The sequence below is a fragment of the Colletotrichum fructicola genome (assembly GCF_000319635.2).
Source record: "Colletotrichum fructicola Nara gc5 chromosome Unknown KSG_Nara_v1_contig01, whole genome shotgun sequence".
Classification (NCBI taxonomy): Eukaryota; Fungi; Ascomycota; class Sordariomycetes; order Glomerellales; family Glomerellaceae; genus Colletotrichum; species Colletotrichum fructicola.
The window spans coordinates 6,368,387-6,395,779 of record NW_027094051.1 but is presented as its reverse complement, the minus strand read 5'-3'; the positions used below and the strand labels follow the sequence as shown (position 1 = coordinate 6,395,779).

The 27,393-nt window shown below is 54.2% G+C and overlaps 11 protein-coding genes across 11 annotated transcripts; 4 read left to right on the top strand and 7 right to left on the bottom strand.

Moving 5' to 3' along the window:
- Positions 1–2,932: 2,932 nt before the first annotated feature.
- Positions 2,933–5,584, bottom strand: CGGC5_v001806 (putative vacuolar protein sorting-associated protein 16-like protein; the record flags this gene model as incomplete). The annotated part of the gene is made up of 3 exons (XM_032023937.2): positions 2,933–3,184; positions 3,262–4,586; positions 4,645–5,584. 3 exons carry the CDS (start codon positions 5,582–5,584, stop codon positions 2,933–2,935), a joined length of 2,517 nt encoding a protein of 838 aa, XP_031879394.2.
- A 654-nt stretch (positions 5,585–6,238) lies between these two features.
- ATG16 (Autophagy-related protein 16) lies at positions 6,239–6,988 on the top strand (the record flags this gene model as incomplete). Its single annotated transcript, XM_032023936.1, has 3 exons — positions 6,239–6,323; positions 6,398–6,756; positions 6,833–6,988. 3 exons carry the CDS (start codon positions 6,239–6,241, stop codon positions 6,986–6,988), a joined length of 600 nt encoding a protein of 199 aa, XP_031879314.1.
- A 306-nt stretch (positions 6,989–7,294) lies between these two features.
- DOT1 (Histone-lysine N-methyltransferase, H3 lysine-79 specific) lies at positions 7,295–8,829 on the bottom strand (the record flags this gene model as incomplete). The annotated part of the gene is made up of 2 exons (XM_032023935.1): positions 7,295–8,213; positions 8,276–8,829. 2 exons carry the CDS (start codon positions 8,827–8,829, stop codon positions 7,295–7,297), a joined length of 1,473 nt encoding a protein of 490 aa, XP_031879315.1.
- A 1,297-nt stretch (positions 8,830–10,126) lies between these two features.
- Positions 10,127–12,266, bottom strand: BCHE-0 (Cholinesterase; the record flags this gene model as incomplete). Its single annotated transcript, XM_032023934.2, has 5 exons — positions 10,127–10,367; positions 10,474–10,841; positions 10,909–11,600; positions 11,653–11,898; positions 11,957–12,266. 5 exons carry the CDS (start codon positions 12,264–12,266, stop codon positions 10,127–10,129), a joined length of 1,857 nt encoding a protein of 618 aa, XP_031879317.2.
- Positions 12,267–14,069: 1,803 nt separating this feature from the next.
- On the top strand, positions 14,070–16,225 carry CGGC5_v001802 (uncharacterized protein; the record flags this gene model as incomplete). The annotated part of the gene is made up of 6 exons (XM_032023933.1): positions 14,070–14,524; positions 14,606–14,635; positions 14,688–14,860; positions 14,941–15,090; positions 15,221–15,821; positions 15,883–16,225. The coding sequence occupies 6 exons, from the start codon at positions 14,070–14,072 to the stop codon at positions 16,223–16,225; spliced, it is 1,752 nt and encodes a 583-aa protein (XP_031879404.1).
- A 71-nt stretch (positions 16,226–16,296) lies between these two features.
- CGGC5_v001801 (uncharacterized protein) lies at positions 16,297–18,672 on the bottom strand (the record flags this gene model as incomplete). The annotated part of the gene is made up of 1 exon (XM_066150887.1): positions 16,297–18,672. The coding sequence occupies one exon, from the start codon at positions 18,670–18,672 to the stop codon at positions 16,297–16,299; it is 2,376 nt and encodes a 791-aa protein (XP_066009758.1).
- Positions 18,673–19,602: 930 nt separating this feature from the next.
- CGGC5_v001800 (uncharacterized protein) lies at positions 19,603–20,451 on the bottom strand (the record flags this gene model as incomplete). The annotated part of the gene is made up of 1 exon (XM_032023931.1): positions 19,603–20,451. One exon carries the CDS (start codon positions 20,449–20,451, stop codon positions 19,603–19,605), a length of 849 nt encoding a protein of 282 aa, XP_031879395.1.
- Positions 20,452–21,420: 969 nt separating this feature from the next.
- Positions 21,421–22,069, top strand: RNF1-2 (Guanyl-specific ribonuclease F1; the record flags this gene model as incomplete). Its single annotated transcript, XM_032023929.1, has 3 exons — positions 21,421–21,531; positions 21,593–21,716; positions 21,795–22,069. The coding sequence occupies 3 exons, from the start codon at positions 21,421–21,423 to the stop codon at positions 22,067–22,069; spliced, it is 510 nt and encodes a 169-aa protein (XP_031879390.1).
- A 1,071-nt stretch (positions 22,070–23,140) lies between these two features.
- Positions 23,141–23,371, top strand: CGGC5_v001798 (uncharacterized protein; the record flags this gene model as incomplete). The annotated part of the gene is made up of 1 exon (XM_032023928.1): positions 23,141–23,371. The coding sequence occupies one exon, from the start codon at positions 23,141–23,143 to the stop codon at positions 23,369–23,371; it is 231 nt and encodes a 76-aa protein (XP_031879389.1).
- Positions 23,372–24,171: 800 nt separating this feature from the next.
- On the bottom strand, positions 24,172–25,224 carry CGGC5_v001797 (uncharacterized protein; the record flags this gene model as incomplete). The annotated part of the gene is made up of 1 exon (XM_032023927.1): positions 24,172–25,224. The coding sequence occupies one exon, from the start codon at positions 25,222–25,224 to the stop codon at positions 24,172–24,174; it is 1,053 nt and encodes a 350-aa protein (XP_031879365.1).
- A 543-nt stretch (positions 25,225–25,767) lies between these two features.
- CGGC5_v001796 (uncharacterized protein) lies at positions 25,768–27,274 on the bottom strand (the record flags this gene model as incomplete). The annotated part of the gene is made up of 3 exons (XM_066150886.1): positions 25,768–26,226; positions 26,491–26,564; positions 26,614–27,274. The coding sequence occupies 3 exons, from the start codon at positions 27,272–27,274 to the stop codon at positions 25,768–25,770; spliced, it is 1,194 nt and encodes a 397-aa protein (XP_066009622.1).
- Between the last annotated feature and the right edge of the window lie 119 nt (positions 27,275–27,393).

The following is a 27,393-nucleotide window of genomic DNA, read 5'->3' as shown; positions in this document are numbered from 1 at the left end:
TACTTTTCATAAATATAATATAAAGCTTATATTTATAAACTTATTAATTATAGTTTAGTTTACTTTTAGGAGTAAGTACTAAAATTAATATAGTTATAATAACTATCTTTAATACTAAACTTAGTAATATTTATAAAGAATCTTTATACTCTTCTTAACTATAGTTTTTATATACTTTTAATAGTTACTAAAGAGTTCGTATATATAGTATTTTCTAAGTTAAAGTTATTATTAAAGTTATTAAGTTATTAGTTTACTATTATATTAATTAATAAATAAAGTATTAGCTACTTACTTTATTACTACTCTCTTTATATAAAGTAAAGTTTTTTTAACTTTAGTAGCTAAAGCTACTATAAAAAAAGTTATTTATATTTTATTTACTTTATCTTTATCTCTTTTAAAACCTCTATATCTTTTAGTATTAAGTATAGTACTTCTATATTCACACCTTAGGTTATATCTATTAGGGTTACTTAGTCCTTTTCTATATCTATACCCTGCTATATATTGTACCTCAGAGTATAGCAAGTGCCATCACCCAGGCCTGTCTAGACGTCCGAGACCCCACCATTCCCGTCCCTCACCACGACGTCCAGTCCCTCACCTGACGAGTATGAATCTTGCTGGTACTTGACACCCATTGGACGCTCCTCAGATCCCCGCCGGAAGTCCAGCAAATGGCTGGGAATCACCACTTGGCCGCCTCATGCAGCTTCCACGACATCGTGGCTCCCTTTTTTTGCCCCTTTCATATGAGATGTTTACGGTATCTCTTCGTCTCAACACCACCACCGTCGGAACGCTGCATGACTAAGGCAGATCCCCCTTCCCGTTCATCTACCACTTGGCAGCCAGCCGCCATGGGGAATTCAAACGTCGCTTCTCGAGCGTCCAGTCCACCATGACTCGTCCGGTCCGTCGTCCGCTCTCCCGAAGCATCCTCCGGCTTCCCAAGGCGGCTTGATACACCACAAAGGAAAAAAGACCAGCAAACTCTGGAACGCGTCCGTTCCGCCTTGCCTCTGGCCCTCCACACTGACATACCGAGCCCCGTCTTGGCGGAACAGAGCCACAGCCAGGAAAAAATTCTAGAAAGCGTGGAGCACACTCAGAAACACGGGTCCGAACCCGACCCGGCACACCCGGCTTGCTGGCTCTCTCTGTCTCTTTAGCAAGTTAGCAGAGTGTTCCTCGTCAACTGGCGGGGAATCTTCGCCTTCCGCCTCGCCTTGCCTCGCCACTGCACCCACTCGCCGCGAACAAACAAGACGCCAAGACTGCCCAACAACACACCTTCATGCGTCCTCCGATTCTTCTCCGGGGCCGCGCCCGCGATGGACCCTTCGACTCCGTCCGCATCCCACTCTCGCTTCTTTGTGCGGACTTACCTCCGGAACCCTCTCGACCTTTTCACCCCTCGCTTTCGTCTGATGTCTCCTAACCCAATCCGTTGCCCAGAGTCAGTCAGAACTAAACTCGTCTTTGTCCCAGCGAACCGGTCTGCCGGTTCAAGTCGAGATCTCTCTTGTCTGCCACGTCTGCTGCCGTTGCCGAACAAGCAGATGAGAAGTTGCATTCGGAAGTCTCCACCACGCGGGCCTAGCACCGTGGCCGGCTGTCTTTCACCTCCGGCCAAGATTGGCGCGGTGGCCGTCTTGCCCTCCATCGTAGCTGCCCCTAGGGCGTCGCAGAACCTGAACCTTCTGCCAGGTCTGCCATCCGCAAGCATCTGTGCAAACTATATCTGCGAAAAAGGACGAACTTGCGTCGACCGATTTGGCGTCGTCCCCGGACAAACATGTTCAGAGCCCAACGCACATCATGTATATCCGGACCGTCAACTCCAAAGCTTTAGAGCCTTCACCCAGGGGCCGTCCCCAGAAACCTACCTGATTCGTGACGTCCTCCCGTCCATCCCGCCCTGGGTCCAACCTGGGACCCTCCGTTAATGCTCTCTGTCAGAGGACGCACTTCATTCACCCAAGTGGCCTGATATCCTCCGCGTCAAACGTGCCAAACGGGAGGATCGTCGCCCATCGATCTGCCTTACCTGGAGCGCTTGCCCATGTTCTGGCGTGGACAAAACGACCCACGACGCTAGCCTCACGAGTCCGATCTTGGAGGTTGTTGCTTGTCTCGTGTGGCGTGCCCACGTGTGGCCCCCTCACGCGACCTTCAGTTCTCTGTTTCTCTTTCGCTCTCACTTAGATGGACCTGCATTTACATGAACCCCGCGGGCGATGTAAGACACTTTCAAAGGCAGACAAGTATGAAACCGCAAGCAGAAACACAGCCCGCGTGCTTGTGCATGCACATCGTGAACTTGCAATTAATTTTGGAGGCGAGACCGAAGCCAAAAAGCCCTGCGTCTCCGACAACTTTGTGCCCGCCTCATCTCGGGCCCGAGTCCTGTTCGGGCATAATGTTTTGCAGAACCAACCACCACCTCGGAGGTAGGTAGGTCAGGACGTGGAGTGCACCACCAAATATCCGCGGGATGACCCCGGTCAACGCCCAACGTGCCCAGCTTACCCCGGATTGACCCCGGACAACAGCTTCAATGCGACGCCAACACCACCCAGAGAAATCTTGTAGCAACCACACCACCAAACATCACAGCCAGCGACCTCGCACCACTGCAGTAGCATCATCATCATCGTTGTTGTTGCACCTCTCCACGTCCTCAGATTACGTATGTATATCGAGATTAGCGAACCACACCACCACCCAACCGCTACCGCCCGTCCCATGTGCCATTCTAAACGTAGAAGTTGAATAAAAATAAAGCAATGCTTGCTTGTAGCCTTCATCCGATCTCTCTCTCGATCGACATCATCCACAGTCACCAACACCCCTGAACACAATGCAAACTCGCCTCGTCGTGTAAAAACCCTAGCCATGATGATGTCTGCTACGGGTGATGTGGGTGCTACCTCCTGAACACGGCAGCCCCGAGCCTCTCAATCTCCCGGCCCTCCTGCGAGGTTCGCCCCGCGGCCTCGAGCAGCCGCGCCCACGCCTCGGCGTCCTTGAGCTTGACCGCCTCCTCGGCGGCCTTGACGCGCATCCCGCACTTTTCGTACATGGTGATGGTCGTGCCCGGTTCGAGGCCGGTGCACTTGGCCACGAAGACGGAGGCGAGGCGGGGGTTGCCTGCTTGTAGCGTGAGGTTGTAGAATGGCTGTTTCTCGAGAGTCAATAATCCGTAGATATCATACTGATAAAACAATGAGAGAGAAGAAGAGAATGTAGACTCACCTCCCATCCAATCGGACTCCTCCTCGTCTTCGCCAACTCCTCAATCTCGGCCCAGTCCCTCTTCGCGACCAGCGCCCGCAGCCGGATCCACCAGGCCACCTTCTCCGGCACCTTGAACTCGCTCTGGATGTTCTTGGCGCGCTTGTGGTAGCCCAGCCGGATGAGCTTGAACATGGTCTCGTTGACGCTGAGCCCGGTGAAGGTGTCGGTCAGGTCGCGGTCGAAGGCCTCCTGCATCTTGAGCAGGGTCTGCGCCTCCTTGAGGGCGTGCACCTCGGCGGCGGCCTCGCGCGAGTCGGCGAGCAGCTTGGCGGCGAGGGCGAGCTTGTCCGACGCGGTGCGCGCGTCGGGCTGGCGGAGGGCCTCGCGCAGGAAGACGGCGGCGCCGTCGACGCGGCGGTCGTCTTGGTAATACAGATCCTTGAGGAGGGCGTTGTCGCCGTCGTGGGCGGCGGCGGCCTCGACGAGGGCGGTGGCGGTGGGGCGGGCGTTGATGACGCGGAAGAAGGCGGCGAGGGGGAGTTTCTTCTTGAGCTGGAGGAGGACGCCATACATGAGGTCGGTGTCGCCGCTCTCGACGGCCTTGTCGAGAGCGAGCTCGTCCTCCTCCATGGAGAGGAGCAGGGGCACCTGGCGGCCGCCGCGGGGCTCGTGGTTGAGGAGCTCGGTGGCGAGGCGGGAGCGGCCCTCGTCGTAGGCGGCGCGGGCGATTTCCTCAAAGGAGATGCCGGGCTTGCCGGCGAGGCGCTCGACGACGAGGCGGCAGATTGTGTCGTCGTCCTCTGCGCCGGAGCGGACTTTCGCGCAGGCCCAGTGGACGTAGATGCGGTCGGTGGGGAGGCGGAGGTAGGCGGCGACCTTGAGGGCGAGGAGGTACTCGTGGCGGGAGACGAGGCGCTTGAGGAGCCCCTCGGGGGTGAGGCGCTGGTACTGCTCGAAGGAGAGGGGCAGGCCGACCTCGAAGAAGCGGACGGCGTTGAGGACGCGGAGGGTCTCGCACATGTCGACGAAGTCGTCGCTGTTGTAGATGTCGAGGACGGACTTGCCGAAGGAGGCGGCCTTGAGGAGCTGCTTCTGCCAGTGGACGGAGAACTCGCGGCCGGCGGCGTTGACGCAGGTGTCGACGGCCTCGGTGAGGTTGGCGCGGATGAGCTGGATGTAGTCGTCGGCCTTGGGGGACTGCAGCTCGAGCTGGCCGACGGCGTCGAGGAGGATGGAGGCCGGGGAGGACTCGGCGCGGGTGCCAAAGACCTGTTCCGTGGCGGAGGGGACGCGCTCGAGGAAGTCGCAGACGTCGTTTGTGATGAGTCTTGCGCCGTCGTGTTCTATTTGTGTGTTAGTTCCCATGAGTCTGTGGTGAGATCTGTGTGAGGGTGAGTTGACCTGAGATGACATGTACCCTGCCGTCGTAAAAGAACTCCGCCGAGGCGTTATCTGCCCCGATGATGTGCACCTCGTCCTCCCACGCAATCAGCGCGTCGGAGCCGCACCACGCCACATACTTTGGCGGGATCTTGCTCTCCGAGTCGTGCTCGATCAGGCGCTCCTGGAAGTCGCTCGAGATGACGTGCGCCTTGCCCGTCTTGGTGTACAGCGCAATCAGGCGTCCGTCGGGCGACACGCTGATGTGGCTGAACGGCCCGATGTCCAGGAAGCGGTCCTCGTACTCGGCCGCGTCGACGACGTACACCGTCTCGCCGATGCTCAGCAGCACCTCGACGGAGCGCGAGAGCGTGTGATCCGGCGCGACGACGGCCCAGCTGTGGATCTCGCCCTGGCCCTCGGGCGGCTGGGCGAGCAGCCGCGGGCGCGGCTCGGCGTACGAGGTGACGGAGACGAGCGCGTTGGAGGCGAGCAGGGCGACCATGCCCGTCTCGTAGAAGCGGCAGCTCACAACGCCGAAGTCGTCGGCGCCGTTGCCGAGGGAGAACTGGGTAAACTCGCCGAGCAGGTCGTAGACGCGCACGACGCCGTCGGCGGTGACGACGAGCAGGCGCTCCTCGCCGCCGCCGAGGGAGGCCCAGCCCAGCCCTTTGATGGCGCCGGAGCCCTGGTCCCAGGGGATGTGGCGGAGGAGCTTGCCGGCGTACGAGTAGATGTCGATGCCGGGCTTGTTGGAGGCGGCGGAGCCCCCCTTGGGGCGGTAGGCCTGGAGTTTCGTGTCATCGCGCAGGAGGGCGAGGGCGCCGGCGTAGGGGGCGCCCGCGACGAGGTGGTTGTCGAGGTCGAGGTCCTGGTCGAAGACTTCGGTGTAGAGCTGGATCTTGCGGTACCACTTGTCGCCGACGTTTTCCCATCCGGCTGAGGGGTGGGCGGTTTCCATCATGTCATTGTATTCATTTGCACCCGTTCCCCAGTGTTTCGTCTGATTCTGTCACGTGAGAGCCTCTTGAAGCTGAGTTTGGAACAGGTCGATGTTGTGGTGGATGAGTGAGATGGGATATTAGATGAGCAAGTGTGTCGTGAGTTGAGCTCAGGAAGCTCACCGGAGCTCGACTGTCGTTGCTGGAGCTCCAACCCCCAGCGAACTGGAGCTTGCGCCACGAATCAGTCTGAGCCTCAAACTGGAGCCTGCACCTGCCCGGGGAAAGACGGCTAATCTCCGGGTCTGAGGAGACAGCTCCTGCTGCGTCATCATCCCCCACGAACCACCGATAAGACAATCAGCAGCAGCCCAAGTAAAGCAATGTCCCCTCCTCCGCCTTGCTTGAATCAGCCCGTCGCATCACCCGCATGTTCAGGCCGCCCCGGGAACAGGTCTGGCTGTGGAATGCAGCGCTCACTCATGCACCAAGCCGTCCATCGCATCCATTTGTTTGACCATACTCTGTCCAAGTGATTCACCTCTTTGCGGGACTTTGGCCTTCTTGTAAAGCGGAAGACGCCTATTCTGTTTGCGTCCAGCAAAAGCGACCGATGAACCTCTACAACCCCCTGACATCCCATCGCTCCAAACCTCCACCAAAACCACCACAAAATGCCCGACTGGCGCACTGAATACCTAGCCTCCTTCAGGGAGCAAGAGAAGAACAACCCAGTCAACCTCGAAATCGTCCAGCTCTGTACCTCACCCCCTCCTCCCTTGAACACCCTCCCTGCCTTCCTGTGCTAACCATGCCCTCTCCCTTCCCACCAGGCTCCCAACTCTCCGACCGCATCGCAGCCCTCGAAGCCGAAAAGGAGCTCCTCAAATCCAAAGTCGCCCCGAAAGCATCTACCACATCATCCACAGGCAAAGAGGCGCCGCAGCAAATAGACACAATCAGCTCCGACCCGACCGTCACGCAGCTGCAGCTCAACCTCGCCGAGGCGCTGCGCTCCAACGGCACGCTGCAGAGCCGCGCAAAGACGGCCGAGGACGAGGCGCAGACGCTGCGCCGGAAGAACAGGGAGAACACGAAGCAGATCAAGCAGCTGAGCGCCGAGAAGACGGCGCTGGCGACGAAGCTGCAGGACCGCGAGCACGAGCTGCGCGAGAAGAGGAAGCTGGTCGAGGTGAGCAAGACTCGCACGAATTTTGACAAGCGGATGGGGAGCGAAGACAGGGGAAAATTGCTGACTCGCGGCGCAGAATGTGCAAGACGAAATGATCACGTTGAACCTCCAGGTGGCCATGGCGGAGAAGGAGAGGGACAAGGTCAAGTCGGAAAACAAAGAGCTGGTCGACCGGTGGATGAAAAGAATGGCCCAGGAGGCTGACGCCATGAACCTCGCAAACGAGCGCTGACGATGCGGTCTATTTTTTCTTGTTTGAATACCCGGTAACAACCACAACCTCAGGCCCTTACGAAGCTCTCTCTGTGCGCCTTTCTGCTCTCGCTCTATGGGAGTATCAAAAAAAGAAGATTCTACAGGTAATGAACCCAACGCTATTTCCTCACCCTATGCCAATAATGTTTTCTGCTGTCCCCGCCTTCAATGTACAAATGCATCATGCATCCAGCAAATGCCGTTCCCCCCCTTTTCTAGAAGACAAGTCCCGTAGGACATCATACAACGCTTCGATGTATGCTGACAAGGAATGCCTGGTAGTCTACTTCTTGGTCGAGATGCAGTACGAACCTCCGGCGTTCGTCCACGAAACGTAGCCTTGGCCGTATGTGAGGTGCTCGACCTCGAGGATGTTGTTGGCGACGTCATTCTGGTTCCGCGTGCCCTGGTCGTTCACAAAGGACTTGAGCGAGATGATCTTGCAGCCGGTCTTGAGGTCGAGGAACATGTTGACCAGCGCACTGTTGAGCTGGGGCGTGAACGCCTGGTTGTTCACCAACAAGACGTCGGCGCGCTTGAGCGCGTCATGTATCCTAGTATTCTTAGTGAAGTCGCCCCGCTCGAGTCTGACTCGGCCGGGCAGGAGACCCCACATCTTGCAGCGGGCGCCAAACTCCTTCTCCTGGGCTTCGGCGAAGTCGCATGGGTTCTCCATCATCTCGCAGCCCCAGCTCTCGCAGCCGATCTCGAGGGCAGCCTGGAAGACGACGTTGCCCACGCCGGAGCCGAGGTCGATGAAGACCTGGTCCGATGTCATGCGGGTCTTTTCCTGCAAGACCTCGGAGATGAATAGCTCTCCTAGCTCGCCGTACACGTTGTCGGTGCCGTTTTTGTATTGCTTGAGCTTCTCCACGTTTGGTGAGACGGTGCGCTCGTATACCTGGCGAAGAATAAAGTGTACCATATCGCGCGGCAGTGCATGCATGTTGTCCAAGTTTTTGCGTATTGTGCCGTCAGCGGCGAGGGCACGGATCCTCCTGTTCGCATCCTGAAGAGCTGTCTTGAACCCACGCAAGTCGTTGGTATTTCTGGCCCTCGTGAGCCTGCGAATGAAGCCGGTGTCTGGGTCGCGGAACTCCTCCGCCTGCTTTTCGGTGAGGTACACATCGGCGACGTGCTGCACCACCTTCAAGATGTCCTCGATCGAATTGATCTTATCCGCCTCCCATATCAGCTCGTAGCTAATGACTCGTCAGCAAAACACACAAAAAGTGTCCGGTTAGGCGCAAAGCTTGTAACTCACTTCTCCGGCCCGTACATGCTCGGATATTGCAGCCTGACTCTGACGTCGTCCTGCTCCGTGGCCCCGAGCACGCGCATGGCCTTGGGGCAGGTCTTGAGGTTCGTCAGGTCGGCGGCGTGGATCAGCCTGCTCAGGTCCCGCAGGCCCTCCTTGAAGGCGCTGGCGCGGGTGAGCACGCGCTTGGTGTCGACGAGCTGGCCATCGGCGAGACGCTGGCGCTTGTGGGGCACCTCGAGGTTCGTGAAGTCGCCCTCGACGTCGCTGTCGGAGTCGCTGTCGAATTTTGGCTGCGAGGGCCCCGCGCTGTCGACCTTGCGCTTGCGCTCGACGGAGCGCTTCTCGTCGGACGAGGACGGGTACGGCGAGGCGCTCTTCTTGCGGGCGAGGAGGGCCTTGTTGACGGGGGGGTTCGGGGAGGCGCGCGGGGAGGCCTTCGCGGAGGAGGCGGCGGAGAGGGACGAGTGCGGGAGCTTGGGACGCGGCTTCGGCGGCGCGGCCCTCGTTTCGACGCGGATGTTGGGGGGTTTGGCGGCCTTGCGGCCGAGGATCGGCATGGCGACGGAGGTTGGCTGCGACGGGCGAGCGTCGGCTTGCTGGACGGGGGGAGGGAGGTTTGCGCGTGACCTTTGGTCGGGGGAGGCAGACCGGGTCGTGTGCAGTTTTCAGGCTGGCGCTAGGCAGAGGCGGGGGTTAAAATGCATGCGATGGTGGGATGGAATCGCTGTCGAGAAAATATGCAGTCGTAGCGAGTGGATGCTCTCTAACAAGGCCGGATTCCTTGGTGTCAAGGGCCTCGGAGCATGGCAGCTGGGAGGTGACGGCGGTGGTGGTCGTGGTGATTGATGATCGGTGGAGAGGGTTCGGGACGGAGGGAGAGGTTGAAGGTTGAGTGAGACGAGACGGACACGAGGCGATTTTTCGGGCGAGGACGTGGACCTGCCGCCCGGGACGTGACTGTGGGAAAAGTGGAGCGCGCACCTGGGCGTGGACGGTGGACCTTCGTGACCCAGGACCCCGAAACTCTGGGAATTGCCCGGCTGAACGGGGCACTTTCGCCTGTTGGGATGGGTTACATAAGGCGGGTTAGGTGAAATACCAGGCAATGGAAGACCACCAGCAAGAGGGAGCGAGGAACCAGAACCAGAGAAACAAGAGTCATCCAGCCCACCCCTTTTTCTCTCTCGCTGAATCAAGGCAGAAGACGAGAGGCAGGAAGCAGGCGAAGAGCGGCGCAGGCAACCAGGAAGGTCCTGGGTCGCCGGGGGTGGCCACCTCACTGCGCAGCGAACTCGTCTCGATGCAGCCTTGAAGCCTCGCATTGCAGCAGCCCGCGTGCCCCGGCTCCAGTCACTGGTTCCCTCCAGTTGGGGTCCGTCTCGCCAGTCCAGTTCAATCGCTGCCCTCCGAACCGCCGGCTGCACCTGCTGAGTTCCGTCTCCACCTCAAGGACCCACTGCGGGTGCCGCATCAGCCGACCTCGTTGGACCAGATGCGTTCGTTTTGATTGGCTGCAGGTAGCGGGAGCCACAGCTGGAGGGGCCCTGGAAGACGCGCTGCAACTTCCAAGCTCTGGGTCCTGGCGCCGCTGTCATCGAGTGTCACCTTCCCGTTTGCTGACACACACACACTCCTTCAGGGAAACCGTTGTGCATCTCGAAAGTCTTTGATTTAAGCTTGTCTCAAAGTGACATTCGCGCAGCCATCATCTGTCATCAATGGTCTCAAACACTCGTCATTGTCGGATGGGATGCGAGATTGACATGCAGGAAAAAGAAAGCCGCAGACAAGACGCAGCGATATCGTGGAAAAATCACATCCGTCGAGAGCTCGCAAATCTCAGTTAGAGACCACCTACTTTTCCCATGCTAGAGCGACTACTTTTGCTGTGTGCTCGCTATTTCCGTTGCCGGTATAGTCGCTATTATCATTCCTGTTGTCGTTACTATTGTCGTTGCTATTATCGTTGCTGTTGTTGTCGTCCTTCGTCGTCGTCCTTCGTCGTCGTCCTTCGTCGTCGACGTTATTGTTATAGTTGCTGCTATCGTCTTCGATAGGAGTACTCAAGTGCACAGGAAAGATAGCCGCGCGGACACTGGAAAATTAGGCGGTCTATTCTATCTGCACATATCTACCCAATACACATGTCTCTCCAACCTTATCCCAATACAGCTTGCAGGATCGGATAATATCCCTGGTACAGAGCGCATCTTGCATCCAGAAGCGTGCTATTATACGGCGTCACAACCGCCTTATCATTGCCGACATCGCCCAGAACGACCACGTCAAGAGGAGCAGCATCCGACCCGACAGCCGCCCACCCGGGACCGTTCGTCGGCTCCTTGACGAACCTCGCAAAGGCGTCGCGAAGATACTCGTACACCGCAAACTGCTGAGGCGTGTAGTTTGATCTGCCGGGAATGCTCAGCAGCAGGAATAGGTCCGACCCGTGGAACACGCCGAGAAAGCCGAGATTATCGGGCACCATGTTCAAGATAGTCGTGTTGAAATAGTACCGCCACGTCGGAATGTCAAGCGAGACGGCCGTCTGCGCGAGTAACGCCGCCGGCTGTGGCCATCATATTAGTACCCATCCATCTTATACCTGAGTCTCGAGGATGAGGGAAGACACTTACACACTGAAAGACGTAGTCGGTGTAAATCGCAGCTGCGATATCAAAATCGGTAGTCAGACTTGAATCAGCCCGGTACGACGCCACAATCCCCTCCCTCGCCGCCGCCATCACGAGCGTGGGCGGCAAGTACGTGTTGAAGAACAGATCAAGCGTGATCCCGTCGTTGATCAGCCCCCGCCCCTCCTGCGCGACCGTCCCCATGAGCAGCGGCACCTGCGCGACCTGCCCGCTCTCCCACGCCTCCACGGGCAGCGACGGCAGCGTGACATTGTCGCGCTCGGGGCCGGTCAGGATGCCCGTCGCGCGCTGTGCGTCGACGAGGGTCTGCGCGGGCACGCGTCGCATGCACTCCAGCACGTCCGTCGCGTTGGCGCAGCCGACCGCCGCGGCGATGCCCGCCCACATCGGGCCGTTGGTGGGGTAGCTAGCCGCGGCGAGGCCGAAGGTGCTCTGGCCGCTGAGCATGATGGCCCCGCGGAAGGGGACCGAGGCTGTGTCATTTTCTCCGTAGGAGCGGAGGAGGTAGTCGACGGAGGTGGCGCCGGCGGAGTGGCCCCAGATCGTGACCTTGGACGGGTCGCCGCCGAAAGCGGCGATGTTCTTCTGGACCCAGTCGAGGGCGAGCCGTTGGTCGTAGAGACCGAGGTTGCGCTCTGTGACGGGGATCTGGGAGGAGGCGGGGAAGCCGAAGACTGTATGTTGATCAGCATACGCAGAAGTCGGTCCTGATACGGTGATACAAACTGTTGTTTCTGTAGTTGAAAGCAACGGCGACAATGTTCTCGTACGCCGCAAAGGCGGACAGGTCGGCTCTGCCGTTGCCAATCTGGAACGCCCCGCCGGGGATGAAGACCAGCACTGCGCGCGAGCTGTTATTTCTACGAGACCTATTAGCAGGGGCAAAGACGTTGATCTTCAAGCAGTCTTCGCTCTCCGGCGCAGGCGGGTTGTTGTAGAGCGCCTCCGTGACCTCGGGTCGAGTTGCAACGGCTGCGGTCTTGTCAGTGCATGGCCCCAAACACAAACGAGAGAGCAAGGTAGTCCCTACAGTTGTTGACAAAGTTCTGGTAGCAAGACGCCCCGAAGGCCGTCGCGTTAAAGGGACTCATCCATGGCTCTGGCGCCTGAGGCAGTGCGAACCGGACCGGTGGTGCCGCATACGGGATTCCGAGGAACTTGTTCACGACGTGCGGCGCATCGGGGAGAGACGTCGCCAACCCTTGCACTACGCCGGAGGATATCGTCGCTACCGGGAACGGCGACGGGAACGGTGCCGGGAACTTTGGCGAGTTCGTGTCGTTGCCATGCTTCGCTGTTGCCGTGGCAGCGGCGGCGAAGAGGAGAAGGTGGTGCCGCATGGTGTTGAGTATCGCTCAGACCTGATACTACAAGTAAGGAAAACTGCTCTCGTTGAAAGTGACAACATGAGCAGACTAGATGCATGGGGAGACCTCATGACTTATAAGCACCGAACCACAAATGCGAAATGCCAAATCAACTAAGACATGATCTATCCAAACTACCCCTACCGGCAGGTAACAACGCAATAGCGCAGCGCATGACGAAAAGGACTCACAACTTCGTGTTGTGTGTTGTTTTCGCCGAGAGGAGGGCCGTCTCACCTGCGGCCCGCTCGGCTGCGTGGATTGACCTCCCCGCGCGAGGATCGGCACCAGGGAATCGGGGGCGGGTTGGGAGGCCCGGTCTAAAGTAGCGCGCCTTCCAACGCAGCAGCGCTTACACGTATGCGCAGTTGGCGTTGTTTACGGCCCGTTCGCGCTAAAGACAATTGTTTCTTCTTTTCTTCTTTTCTCATTGACAGATCTTTCGCAGGGTGTCAGGCGTAAAGATAAGGTGTGGTTCTGACTGGGTACGAGGAGGCCAAGCGTTGAGGCTGAGAAGCTGACTTGAGACATTGGTTTTTTTAAAGAAACTCGCACCTTTGCCTTTTGGAAAAAGAAGTTCCATGGTTTCCGAGTACTCGGTTACACAAATTAGAGTAATTGGCGTCATAAGGGAGAAATATTGCCTGCGCTGGAGATTTCGAGAAATCCGAATCCGACGATGGGGGAATTGAGTTTCCGTTATGCTCTCGGGTGCATTGGTGTGGGATGGTTGCTGAAGCTACACACCCATTAGAGCAGTAGTTCCTGGAAGTCTCGCATTGACCTCTGTGCGATTCGAGCTCCTTAAGAGTAGGATTAACCACAAATCTTTATTTGTGAAAAGCCTCTGGTCCCTTGTCAACGCTAGTGGCTGTTACATGAAGGATGGGCCGTGTGCTAGAAAACATGGAAACTTCGGGGCTAGGGGTGACAGGGGTTGGTATCCTGCGGTTTTTCGGTCCCGAGATGATGAAGTGTCGAGTGGATTTGTAATTAGATTGCTCATAGGAGGCGTTCAACTTATACTCTCGGACATGTTTGCAATAATTCCAGAATCTAGATGATTTAGACCATGACTTAGGGCGACATGAGCCTTCCATCTCTGGGAAAGATAACGAGCTCAAGTGGCAGAAACGAGGTAGGGTCTGAGACTTCGACATTGTTGAGTAAACAGGCCATTTACTATTGAGTTTCAGTGTACCAAGTCTACTTAAGTCTTCTGACATTCTTTGACAGAGAATGGTAGCTTTATGAAGGAATAGTTTGTATGCAGCCCTGGAGAATTTGAGAATATAACAGACTTATAGAATCGTGATCGATGAAATGTTACATCTGAGCCCAGCCTGAAAAGTCAAACCTGTTAACGTATACTCATACGCGGGGTTATTTGTGCACTTTCTTGTCGTTGCCTTGTCTTGGCAAATCAAATGGTGGGGTTGGCCTGCCAAGAGCTGACATGCGTTACTCTTGTCCCGTCTTAATAAATTGATAGGCCATAAGCATACCATTCAAGAGGTACCCGTTACTGGCTGCGCCGTACGCGATGAATCCTTTTTCAGCTCAAGGCTTTCACCAGGTGTTTGTGGCAAAGTCAGCAAACTGGGCCGTATGGACCTTCTGCATCTAGACTCTAAGCGAACCAGTTACATCGGCTCCGTGTGCCCTCCTTCAGAATTAAGATAGTATAATAGAATGTGGCACATAAAAGGACGCGACCTCCAATACTTGCGACGCCAGAGGAAGGCTGCGCACGCAGACTGGGAGCCCATGACCACGATGGACGACGAAGGCATTGCTCGCAACCCCGCGCAGCGTATCGCGCGAAAGCCTGTCCCGACACACAACACTGAAGCAGCCAACGAACCCCTAATCGATACTGCTATACGAAGGGATAGTGTTCATGAGGGCTCTGATGCTGCCATCAATAACGATCATGGTCTCGAGCCGCAAGAATCAGGATCAAGTAGCCACGAGCCGAAAGGAGCCGGCGCCGAGCCACGAAGGTCGACAAGATCGCTAAGCATACTGAAGGACTGGTGGCAAGAGATCTTGTGGTGTATCATCAGCCTTATAGCATTTGCGGCGTTGGTCCTCGTCCTTAAGGAATTCAACCAGAAGCCTCTTCCCAGATGGCCATCTGGCATCACACTCAACACCATCATAGCCGCTCTTTCCACGATCGCAAGGACAGCATTCCTGATTCCTGTATCGGAGGGCCTCTCACAAAGCAAGTGGGCTTGGTTCAAGAAAAAACCTCGGCCTCTTACGGACTTTGATATGTTTGATTAAGCATCGAGAGGTCCGTGGGGTAGCCTCGGCTTGCTTGTTCGTACCAAAGGATGGTAAGTCTAGGTCTTTAGATAAAAGGGAAGTGATTACTGAAGTTTTAAATAGGATTGTTGGTATTCTGTCTGCGCTCTTGCTCGCGTCGGCCATTGCCACATCGACACTCACGCAGTTTACCGTCACCTATCCATCTCGAAATGTGACAATCACCTCCGAGGGGAGCGCAGCTGCATGGAGAACGCCGTACTATTTCTGGGAAACCGCTCATCAAAACTCGATAAGTATGCTCATAACCGTGAATGCCAAGTATTCACTGTGATTACCGGCCCTGAAGCCTGAGACTAAGTCCGACAATCGACAGGAAGCATAATGGCTGCTCCCGCAAGGGGGATTTCCAAAGGGCTGTTCTCGCCAGTCACCGAACCGATTTCTTTCAAAGCGCCTCAATGCAGTACAAGCAATTGCACATGGCCTCAATTTAGCACATTGGCTGTATGTCATCATGTCACAAGTGAGTTGCCTTCGGATGATTTCTGTGTTTTCTGTTGTTCGTGGCATTGAACTTGTCGTGAGCGATATATTGATGCTCCTGTTGCGCTACCTCCCTACGTGTGCTATTGCGCTGACTTGCCGCTTCCCAGACGTGACACATCTTGCGGAAATCGCAGTGCCAGAGAGAAACCAGGCACCAGGAACAAACATTAGTTTAACTAACGGGATTGCGCTTGGGGTTACTCATGGCTACTCAACTGTCTTGATTGAACCCGGGCCGACGTTGTCGTACAAAGGCACCCAGATGGAAGAGGCTTCTCTTTACAATTATTTTGCCATACATGGACCCGGCTCTGGCAGGAAAGAAGTTCATGTGAGCGAAGTGATCCTTCACTGGTGCATCAACACGTATAATGCCGCTGTAACAAACAACAATATCTCAGTCAAGAGAGTCATGTCACATACTGAGGTTAGCAGCGGGGACATTGAATGGCCTAACGGCGGAAGTGGGAATATCAGCTATCTTACCTCGCCACTGGATGCAGGCAACAAGTACATCTTCGGCGGAACAGGGGCTGCTGGAATTCGAACCCTCTTGAACGATTCATTACCAAGTCTGACTGTTGACGTGGGAAGCAATAGCATCAAGGATGGAAGTGCCATGCTTTTACAAGGTATCCGACATGCTGGCAATTGGCAAGATGCCGTAGGTGGAATGGCGCGGAACATTGCGATGGGTCTGACAAATTCGTGAGTAACAAGGACTGTTTTCCGCGTAATTTCTGGCCACAAAATTGACGTTCATGAGCAGGCTTCTGGGTGCGAATTCCAACGTGATCGGCGAGGCGTTGCAATCTGAAGTATATGTCGATGTTCATTGGCCCTGGTTGGCGCTTTTGGCAGCTCAGACTCTCTTCTCCATCATCTTCCTCGTCCTGGTTGTTGTTGAAACCGCTACATCCGACATTGCCGTTGTCAAAAGCTCAACTTTGCCGGCGATCTTTGCTATCAATGCTAGGGGAAAAGCTGAAATGGAGAGCCGGTTTCAGGGAGGGGAGTCTGCTGTGGACAAGGATGATCATCGGTTGGTGCCGTCTGGTATCGGAGGCGAGTTACGGAAGACTGGCGGAAAGTGGCTCCTAGCAGGCAAGTAGGGGTAAATAGTCCATGAGCTTTTTATCTGCCTCAGTGCTATACATGACACGGGATCAACGATCCCCGGGGCTCAGAAAGATAACAACTCGTCCCTCCCACTCTCCTCATTCTTCGTCACTCTAACTCTGTGCCTCAGCCTCATACCTCTTGCCGAAGGCGTTCTTTCTTGAATGACCCTCTTAATCTCGCTGTCCATTCTGTAAGTCGAACTCTGAACAATATCTGCGGTCTCGACCGACACGACTTGACTCAGAGACATCCAAATGTTTCCCAAACATGTTGCCTCCGTAAAGTATAGGAATAGTGCTGTTGTGATAATGAGGAGAATGAAGTGAACACATATGATGCTTACAACCACGCTGAATCCTATCCATCGCACGGGTATCGACTTCCCCTCAGCTATTATGTATGAGCCCGGTGCACGCTGAGTGAAGCTCCGAGACCACTCATAGTATTCCATTTGCTGCGTAACCGTTAAGATCGCCTGTAAGGCCTCCGTAAGCCTTCCCGTTTGTTTCATGACGTCCTGGAAGAGGGCGGCATGAGCGTAGTGTACAGCGCGTGACGTGTTCCCATCAACTCGAAGAGCAGCACAAGGCTGCGTATTGAATAAGGGAAGTCCAGCAGCAACTCCGCGGAAAGATATCGTAGACGTTGTTGACGAGGAAAGGACAGATTCCCCGAGGGCTTTTTGCGAGTCGAGCGTCAGTATGCCCCTTGCATCAGCAGACATGTTGGTCGACCATATGTACTGCTTTCGAATAGCATCCGTGTTGTATCGGATCGTGATGTTGTCTAATTCCAGGCGTCCAGGTGCCTCAACCCCATTGGCGTTGCTGGACACGCTAACATTCTTCAAGTCACCGTCAAGATGTGCAAAGCACGCACTCATCGAAATGCCAACATTACTTGGATCCTTGGCCCGGCGAAGATCTTGAGGTGCACGAATGACTGCCCATATTCCGTCATTACTTCCTTTCCAGTCTTCGGCATTCACGCCCCATGTGTAATTTTCGGAGTCGGATTTGTTGGCAAATGTATTGTTTTGCAACGCTTCAATCCATTGATCCTCGGTGCCGGTACTCTTGAACATGAGGAACAAATTGGAAAATGATGTAGGCGGGGGAGAGCGATGAACAAAATCGACTGGGAGGAAAGGTTCGCCTGGGTTGGTGGAAAATATTGAACAGATCGAGAAATTCTCTAGTTCATCTGTTGGTCTCGGCTCCGCTGCGCTTTTGGCCGTTTTGCCAGCGGACACTATGCAGTTGAAAGACCAGGTGCGATCCCAGGGAGACTTGGATACCTGAGCGAAGGGACCTTCTAAACCGAATTCTCCCTGTATTAGAAACTCACTATGGTATCCAAAGGTGTCGGTCGTGTCCAGAAGGTGCCGGAATGGAAACTCGAACGTGAGGTTGCGGACGACAGGCAGCATGCAGAATACTCTGGAATCGAGAACGGCGGCGGGCCCATCATATCTTCGTAAACCGGTTCGTTGCGACTCGCTGAAGAAGGGCATGATCGCGCGAGTAACAGGACCAGTGTCTTCATAGTCCGTTGCTGATTCGGATCGTGACTCTTTGAGATCTATCCTTTTCTCCGCAAAGCGTGAATACGTCCCCGGCTGCATACTCCACGCTTTAGAAGCCTTCATGACGTAACCAAGATACGGCTTTTCGGCGTACGAAATTTCGGACGTCGTGCGTGAACCGGTGACGTTAACCATAGAGAAGTCGGTTAGCAGCGCTGTCGAGGCGAACTGAGACGTGATTGCCAAAAGCACCGATATTCCAATGACAATCTTGTATATGATACCATCCCGGCATGGATTCGAAAGGGCTGTCCAGCTGAATAGCGACCAGGGTGATGCTGGCATTGCCCTTAACAAAGCGATCGACGGAGCGACATTAAGGGAAACGCCGGACTTCTCAATCATGAGAGACGCTATCATCGCAGTGAACACGCCCATTTGAAGGGAGAGGCAGATGCGTAGAATAGCAGCAGCGACGGTGACGGTCCTAGACGTCCAGTCGGAGAACACGATTTGACTCCAAAAGGATTCCTCCATGTTATCTCCAGCCATGGCCCGCATGGAACCGTTCCAAATGTAGCTCAGAAAGATGAGGACTCCGATGATGAGGGAGGTTCCGACGCCCAGGATGCAGATGCTGAACGAATCGATTGCTGCCCATTTGCTACGATGAAGAGGAAAAACCGTGTCATCGCAGATCAGCTCCGACGTCTCGATCGATATATTGTCTTTCTTTTCCTCGGTTGGTAGTTGGCTGTGAGAAGCCGTGTGGTCCTCGGAGGTTTTGCTGTCCTGAAAGAGCTCGGTCTGCTCTTCAATTATCGAATCATCGCAGATTGATGGACTGCATAGGCTACTGATCTCAGATTTCAAAGTATCGTCGGACTGAATGGATGACCGTACTTCATCCATTGTGCCGGTGTAGGCTTACAAGGGAACAACGGATGTCTCGTGCAATAAAAGACCGGGTAAAGGAGTGATCCAAACCTGAACGAAAGAGGCTGAAGAATGAGAGGGATGCGCAAAGAAAACAGTTGGTAGAAATGGGAGAAAAAGAGAATGATATGGGGTGGGTTTCTCAATCAGGCTCAGCGGAACCAATTGACTTGATAAATTGTCTGGATCTCATTGGTTCCTAATATAGTACAAGATGACTGCATGGGTACACATAGGTGATGCTGCAGCTGCAGCGCTGGAACTCGACCAATTATTGACGTTGCTTATTTCGTTGTGTGCCGTAGGTTGAAGCAGGCTGGAACAAATGCGGAGAAGGATTCGTTCATCGATCCTCGGATCGGTTGTCTTGTCTGACCATAGTGATACTGATGATGTGCTTGTGAACAGAGCCATGTGGTTCACGTATATACATAACTGCTGAAGTAATGAAGCGAAACTTGATGCTAACCTTCGACTCGCCTTTACCTGAATTGCTTACTCTCCACACCGTGTTGTGGTCATTGAAAGCAAAACATAATTAGTGGATGGGATTACCAGTGTAGGTTGGTGTATTGTTTACCACCCATGCGTGAATGAAAGCCCAATAAATTCCTGTCGTTCGTAGTTTGCCGGCTTCGTTCCTTTTCCTTCAGCATGGAAGCTCAAAACACTCCTAGCTCTCCTCGAGGACAGCAATTCCCATTCTCGATTAAGTGCACTTATCAGGAATTTAAAGTAGCTTATGCTATCTACCTCTACAGCTGCGGCTTCCGATTTCTCGTGTTCGTTTGCGATGTCTATATTGTTTTCGCCGGTTTGGGGAACTGCGATATGGTGCTGCATAGACTCTCATGACCTGATCTCTGTTTATTGCAACTGCCTATTTTCTGTATCCATCTGCCTCATTCACGATTGCGCACGGGATGTCTTGCTCATGGCCCCGAGCGCCGTCGTCGCTGCATGCTGAACAACTCCCTTCTCCCCCTGCAACTCCCTCAGGCGCCCTTCCCACCACGACCATCGTTCCAAACTCAGCTTCTGGTCCCAGGATGCTTTCGAGAGATCCTGAGAAGGGGTATTTGTCGATGCCGTAACATGGGGCTTCAAAGCCCAACTCTCCTCAGCATCCTCCGCTCCCTTTCGGAACCGCTGGCCGCAGATGACGAGCCACTTTGCCGCAGCTGCCACCTCAAAATCAAGCAGTGCGTTGCTGCTCTCCAAGGCGTCGGCGACAACCTCGTAACCCCAGCCAATTGGGATGCCGCCAACGCCATGCGTGACCAACCGCGCCTCAACCTCTGCCTTTCTGACGTGTGTGTCTCGCAGCGCGTCACGCTCCGACCCCTTAGCCGCCGCGGCAGCCTTCCTCCAGCTCCCAGATTGATATGAATCGGACCATAGGTTGCCGAAACCCGGGAGACCCTTCCACAGCTTCTCAGGGGGCCGCTTGTTCTCGTCTAGAAATGTAAAGTCAGGCTCTGGGAGGTTCTCGATTGCCTTGAGCAGCTCTACTAGTGGCTCGACGTGTTCTGGTGGTAGTTCCACGAGAGAGTCCATCAGAAATCCCCACAGGCGGACGAGGTCTTCCCCAGGGTTGTCGGCAGTCACGATAGGGTGGGTGATGGCTCGAGCGGCATCGGCTGCAGTTGTCTTCTGGTGCAGGTAGTCTTTCATTGCCTGTGCCTCTTGGGGATGGCATCCGTCTTCGACGCTGCCGTCCGGGGCGAGCTTGGAAGAAAACCAATCGTCGGACATGATGGTTCGTAATACTCTTGAAGTGCAGGAAGAAATCTGTGCTCTGGTGTTCTTTCGGGCAGTGATCGAGACGTATGACTTTGTGATATAAATGTCGTGTTGTTTCTCAATCAGCTGCGATGGGTCGGGCGCAGCCCCACTATTTATCGCCCCCGAGTCACTTGGCCTCACTGACGTCACAAGGCATCCTGCGGTTCACTAAGACATTCTGACCAATGATACATGGACCGATACAATGACGACTCTGAGTAATATTGGGGTTCTAAATCAATTTGTTCAAAGACACGCGGGGGCTAGCTGATAAGGCTCAGCTCAGACACGGAGGCGGAATCCGAAAGTCTGGGGTCGATTTTTAGGTAGCCAACAGGACGTTCAAGTTACAATGGTAAAGATCGACAGTGCAGCCTAATCCATCAACGTCAATCGGGCGCCGATGTTTCATCGAGCCCAGAAATAGGATTCACGGCATCGGGCGATGCATTCTCAGCCTCGCGATGTTTCTGTGATTGAATTCGCGATGAAGTAACCTATCTCAGGGCGAGAGTGTCTTGCATCTAGGCTGAAAGTTGTCGGCGATGGACGATGTGATCAGCGAATGTCTTTGATTCAGGATTAACACTGCCTGGCCCAAGGCCAGCAGTTGTAGACGCGCTGCCTGTTACTGCGCCATGTCAAGTAGCGTTCTCAGCTCTCACGAACAACTTCCTCAATGTTCCTATCTTTATTCGGGTGACGAAGACTTTGGGGAGACTTACCTCTGCGTTTGGATCGACGATTGTCTGCTGAACAGCGTGTAAGCAGAGAGGGTGATACATAGCAGTAATTGAACATAAAAGCCTCCGAGCATCTCTTCAAGTTCTCAATCATAATCACCATTCACCAACAGCTCAAAACAATAAAGCTTTACTTACTTATCACCTACCTCTCACGAACAACAAACTTTACCTCTTAAGTTTCACCATCGTCAAAATGAGATTCTCCAGCTCCGCGTCTCTCCTCGTCCTCCTCGGTGTAGCCAGTGGGCTTCCAACTGAGCAGTCTGAGCTCGAAGCTCGAGTTCCGTCCAATGCGCCCATCGACGTAAGGCATCTTCGGAAACCATCAAGCTCAGAAGAGCAACGCTGATCATTTGAAAATCCAGCTCCACAATGGTCCCGATTCTTCTAGCTCATTCAAGTGCGGAGACAAGACTTACAGCGGACATGAAATCTATCTCGCCGCGCAGCATGGCACCAATCTACACCTCGTGGACGAAACTGTTGGCCGTACGTCTCCGAACTCTCTCAGAGTTTCCTTCTGTTCATCCCCTACTTCTTCCACCCTGTATCCTAACATCACCTCAGGAAACGGATACCCACACTCGTTCCCCAACAACGACTCCAAGGGGGTTAAACTCAACTTTCCCAAGGACTGTCCCGCGGATGACAGCCGTTATGAGTTCCCACTCAAGAATGGAAGCCCGTACAATGGTGGCCAGAACAACGTGAAGCAGGGGGATGAGAGAGTTGTCTTCTACTTCAAAGATGGGGATACCAGCTACGATGGAAACCCCCAGGTTTACTATTGTGGTATCATGACTCACAAGGGGGCTGCTACGGGTGGTTTCTTGATGTGCTAGATTGAGAGCTTGCCGGGGTGATTGAGGACACTTCAGTACATGAATGACGGATCAGACCAGTTTTTGAATTAGTCGGAGTTTGCAAATCAAGATTTGTTTCTAAAATGTCGACCACTACCTGCTCTTCTATTATGGTAGTGCTTGTTAGAGTACACGGATTGTTCAGACTAAAAGTCCAAAAAGTGAGTGTGAAGCTTTGATAAAAGTTTCGTAACAAAATGTCTGGATGCCGTTGTTCTGTGTCTCCTTTGTCGAAGGTTGCAGCGAAGTTACACCTGCACATAAACAACCAGCACCTACCTATCAGACCCTGCGAGACTGTGAGTCTGGAGAATTAGTGGGCAGACACTGTTTTCTATCTTGCGAGCAACTCGGGTGAAAAATACCTAACCAGGACTCCCATTGCCGCGACCATTATATTACTTGCGAATCTTTCTTTTTCTTCGTACGAATGCCATTAATTCGAGAAATTCCATTTTCGGGAAAACCTTGAGTCCGATTATACGAAGGTGTCGTACCGCATTGAGAATATGTACGAAGCTGTCGCATTCCGTCCTTCGGACTACTCCGTCTGCTGTGACGGAGCCCCGGCACCGCCTTGCCCCGAATAGCCCATCAGTCTAACAGCACAGTGAGCAAAACGAGGTGCCCACAAAGTATCCCGTCGGCCCACGACCGACTCCCTTATTAGACGACTCCATCCCATGACTCGGTAACGGCTTTAGGAGCCGTTCGACTTGCCACTTTTGAATACAAACGTACAGACAGGGCCTTCCGACTACAGAGCAAGTTATGATCTACGTCTACGAGTCAGGCTCGGTAAAGCCCCAGATGTCCCCCAGACCGCCTTGATACATACTGTATGCCTCGAGGCCGCTGACTGATACGACATCAAGGGGCATAGGATGGATGCGTAAGAATTGGTGAAAGAGGAAATATTTATAAATACTGCTCGCCTCGAACGGCTCTTGGTTTTAAATGACCATCATCGACAACGCACCTCAACTCCAGTCCCTCGTTCCAAAAACTACCAATCTTTCAACGCAACTTTACACATCAACAACAGCAAAAATGCAGTTCGCCACCATCATCGCTCTCTTGGCCCCTCTGGCTCTGGCCGCCGACACCTGGAACCTCTCCGGAACCTGCAAGAGCGACCTGACCTGCGATGTCGACACCCAGTACACCAGCCCTCAACTCGTCTGCGGCAACAACAACGGACACTTCTCCGGTGAGGGCAACCAGGGCAAGACCAGCTGCACTCCCGTGGGAACCAAGTGCACCTACGTCTGGACCTGCTGAGCGCACTCACGTACACGAGTGGGGGGCGAAGAGATACGCGGAACGATACGGCTTACAGGACGAGGCCTACCACGACTTTGGGACTAAGGTAGCAATCAAGGGGTAATTTGGGGAAGATATGGAGCGCGCAAGTAGGGTCGGTTAAGGCTGATTCTGTAACGGGGCTGTGTGAAGTAGACGAAAGCGGATTTAATGCATGAAAAAAATATTGAAACAATCATTGGACTGGTAGCCACAAGCAAACCCACCACATGAGTCAAATTATGTGTTCAGGGGCTAGACATCGTGTGGAGCCACAGTGATCGTCTGATATCGCCCGTGATAGGCCTCTCACTACACAAGGTCCATCGACAAAGCAACAGGAAAAACGGTTATCCTGGGCATTTGCTTGTTAGAGAGGATCTCTTAAAAACACCAAGAGACTGATCATCACAACTTAATCATTATCCTTGCCTTGTACTTTACACACATGATCGAATAGCTCTCAGCCACGAGTGCCACGCGTCCCCTATAACCCAGACATAGCTGCTAGTAAAATACACTGTAGACGTCGTATGCTCGCCATGCCGTAAAATGACAATGTTTGAAACGCAACCTACACTTCAGTAACAACATCGTAGTTCCCCCAAATTCATACCGACAAACTCAAAGAAAAATAAAGTACAACCTCTCTTCAGTCGCCAAGATGGAAGGGTTCTCGAAAGTTCAAAGATCCACGGAAACAATGCCCGAGAACCACCCCTGGCAACCCCACTTCCCGAGTCCGCAAATTACTTCCACGCTCAGCCAGACCAGCAACCCTAGCCCGAATTGCGCTCGTGCTCCAGCAGCTTCCAGTGCCAAATGACAAAACGGCCGTCGAACTCGGGGAACTCGGGGGGATATACCAGCGCTTCCTCGGTGTGCACCTTCACCTCGGTGTGCTCGTCACACCGGAACGCCTCGTCGAACACGCTCACGTCAGCCGGGTCTTGCGGGTGGTTCGGCAGCGACGTGTCGTCCGCGTGCATGAGCTCCACCACGACGTGCGTCTCCGCCATCAACCGCTCAAACGTCTCCTTCACGCGCGAGATCGCGAAGCTGCTCGTCGGCTTGCCCCAGAGCACCCGGAACCACAGCGAGTGCCGCCCGTGGTGCCCGACTTCGTCCTGCACGAGGTCAAACAGCTGGCCCATGCGCAGCCCAGCTTCGTCGGATCCTGGTTTCAAGGCCGCGCTCCAGACCCTGTGGCCCTCGGTGGGCATCTCCGAGATGTCAAACTTGATGTAACCCAGCGACGGCGGCGGCGGCTGCGAGACGAGCATCCGCCGCCAGCTTGCGCCGCGACGCGTGAACCGCCGACGGCACTCCTTCTCGGACTGCTCCGTCTCAGCGTCGAGGTCCGCTGGGCGTAGCTGGCTCCAACCTCCCCAGATCTCCTGGACCGCACGGATCGGCTGTCGCGACCACGGCATCTCGTAGAAGGAGTTCGCCCGCCGGTGGAGCGAGTACGTCTGTCCAAAGTCGAAGAAGCACTTGTCGAACTTTTTCGCCAGCAGCGGGTTGATCACCGGGCGGGCGCGCTTGCAACTCGTCCCAGCAGCAGCATCTCTTTGTTCTCCACCAGCCCCCTTGTCGTCGTCGTCGAGATCATGGTCAGGATCCCGCGACGGCGCAGCGGCCACCACCACCGGTTTGAAGAAGAGCGCCTGCTGAATCGCCGGCGACGCGTCCATCAGCGTCTTCCATGACTTGCTAACGCGCGATACAGACACGAGCAGCGTGGTCATGTCCAGGTGCACCAGGATGGACTCGAGCAGCTCCGGGATGGCGAGGGCCACCTCCATCGCGCGCTCGGATTGCGTTGAAGACATCGCGGTTTTTTGGGACATGAATTTGAAGATGGCCTATGTGATGACGTGGATTTCAAATCAGGTGAGGTGAAGGAATGAGGAGATGCCCTCTTGGCTTTGCCGCCAGCGCCGGCTGGCGCGGGGTTGATACGCCCTCAGATCTTTCCCCTCATCCGGTTAAGAAGAACCGCGTGCATCATCGAGCCAGTGATGACTAAGCCTACAGAAGCGATGTTGGGGAATACATGTGATGATGCACTGGGGGTTTGACGACATATGATAATATGGTGATGTTTTGGCCCGGTCGCGAGATGAAATGCGGGTGGTTGTTCTGTGTCGCTCCACGTCAGCCTCCATGTTCACGAGATGATATTGCAAGCGAAGCGTCCGAAAGCATGCCGATATGTGTGCGAATCAATTGTCTGCGCGATAATTATCCTACAATAACCGTGAAATTATCACGGCGGTCAGATGCGCTCATTCCGGTCTACCATGGGATGCATCGTTCTCCAAGAGGGTATTGGTTCATCTTCAGCCGCCACTGCACCTCCCTGCCTGCCGTCGCTACTCATCGTCATCGCTATCTTCGTCGCTGGTTTTGTCTTGCTCTCCATGTGAATTCTTCATCTTTTCTCCTGTCCACTCGATGCCGTTATAGTCCCCATCTTTCAAGAAGCCTCTGCCGCCTTCCTCGTAAATGGCGGCGCGCTCGTCCCAGCTCGCTTCCATCGCCAAGAGACGAGCTGCTGTATTATCCTGATATACCATACCGTGCGAAGTCAGGTGGCAGGTCTGATTGGTGGTAGGCAGGGTTCTCTTGACGAGGTTGAGGAGTTTGTGATTGTTTGCCATGAGGCGGTTGGCGTCCCAAAAGACATAGCCCCTCTCCCTCTGTCCTGCGTAGATTGGGTGAAAGAATGGAGGCTGCCCCAGCAGAGTCTGATCAAAGGCCATTTGAGGGCCTTTGTCGTCAAGATCCTCTCCAGCCTGCGGGTATTCTTCTCTGTACCAGATCGCCAGCTGCTGTGAACTGGGTTGTCGGAGGGGTGAGCGGGAGAACTCCGCAAGCATGATACTAATCAGCACTGCATCTGAGTCATTGTGCTTGGTCCAAAGCATGTCGCGCTTTTTTTGGTATGAAGATTCCTGAATTAGCTGGTGAATAAAGTTCACACCACCTGAGACCTAGTTGAATGCCTTTGTAAGATGGGCTGAACAAACACATCAGCGCGCAAGCTGGAGACTCACCAACATCATCGTGTCTCCGTTATCGCTTCCCCGACGTACGTAATCAAAACTGGACCAGCCAAATTCAACATCGTGAGTGAAGACGTCAAGCGCAACTGTCCACAATTGGCGTGCTGTTAGCAGTTGTGTCTTTGGTGAAAAGCTTTTGGAGTCAACACCTACCCTCAAACAGTCTCTTCTCAAAGAAGTCCAAGACGCAGCCAATGGCCTCGATTTCCCAAGAGCTCTTAGTCGCGAGATAAATATCTCCGTCTGCACCGTAAAAGACGTCCAAGTCTGCTGTTTCCCAGCTCTCGTCGCCAAAAACCGTCGAAAGTAGTTCCGTTTCGTAGATAGCTTTGGTGATTCGATGTTGCTCTCGTCCCGATAGAACCAAGTCTCCTGAAACCACTCCATCCACATCTCGGAGCATTTTCCAAGCATCTTGTGCCATTGCGTTTGCTAAACTCAGGATAGTTTTGTGCATGTCCCTTATCTTGATGAGAGACTTGAAGCAAAGAGTTGAGACCAGGTTCAAGCTGTGACCAGGGTCGTGGGCCACTTGATAGAGGACCTTCGACATGGCCCTGCCGGCATGCTTGGACGATCGTGGGCGAGGCAAGTTGCCGGCTTCAACGATACCTATCGCGCAGGTCATGAGGCCCGAAGGGAGTTCCATGAGGAGTTGGCGGCGCAGGACTATGTGGGGGATGGCTGGCCACGCGTGGACGGCTTGGAGGAAGCAACGCGAGGCTCTCATCAGGTTGTCGAGATCCTGAAGTGTGCTGACCTCGGCCACGATTGCGCCGATGAGCTCTCGAGGCAAGTCGGTAATGGAAGCCATCTTGTCGTCGAAGAGAACGTAGCTTTTTGGTAATCGTCGCTAATATTGTCAGTGACGAGAGGGAGAGATACCAGACGGATGACTGACAGTGAACTGGGTGGTCTTTTCGTAACTGATAG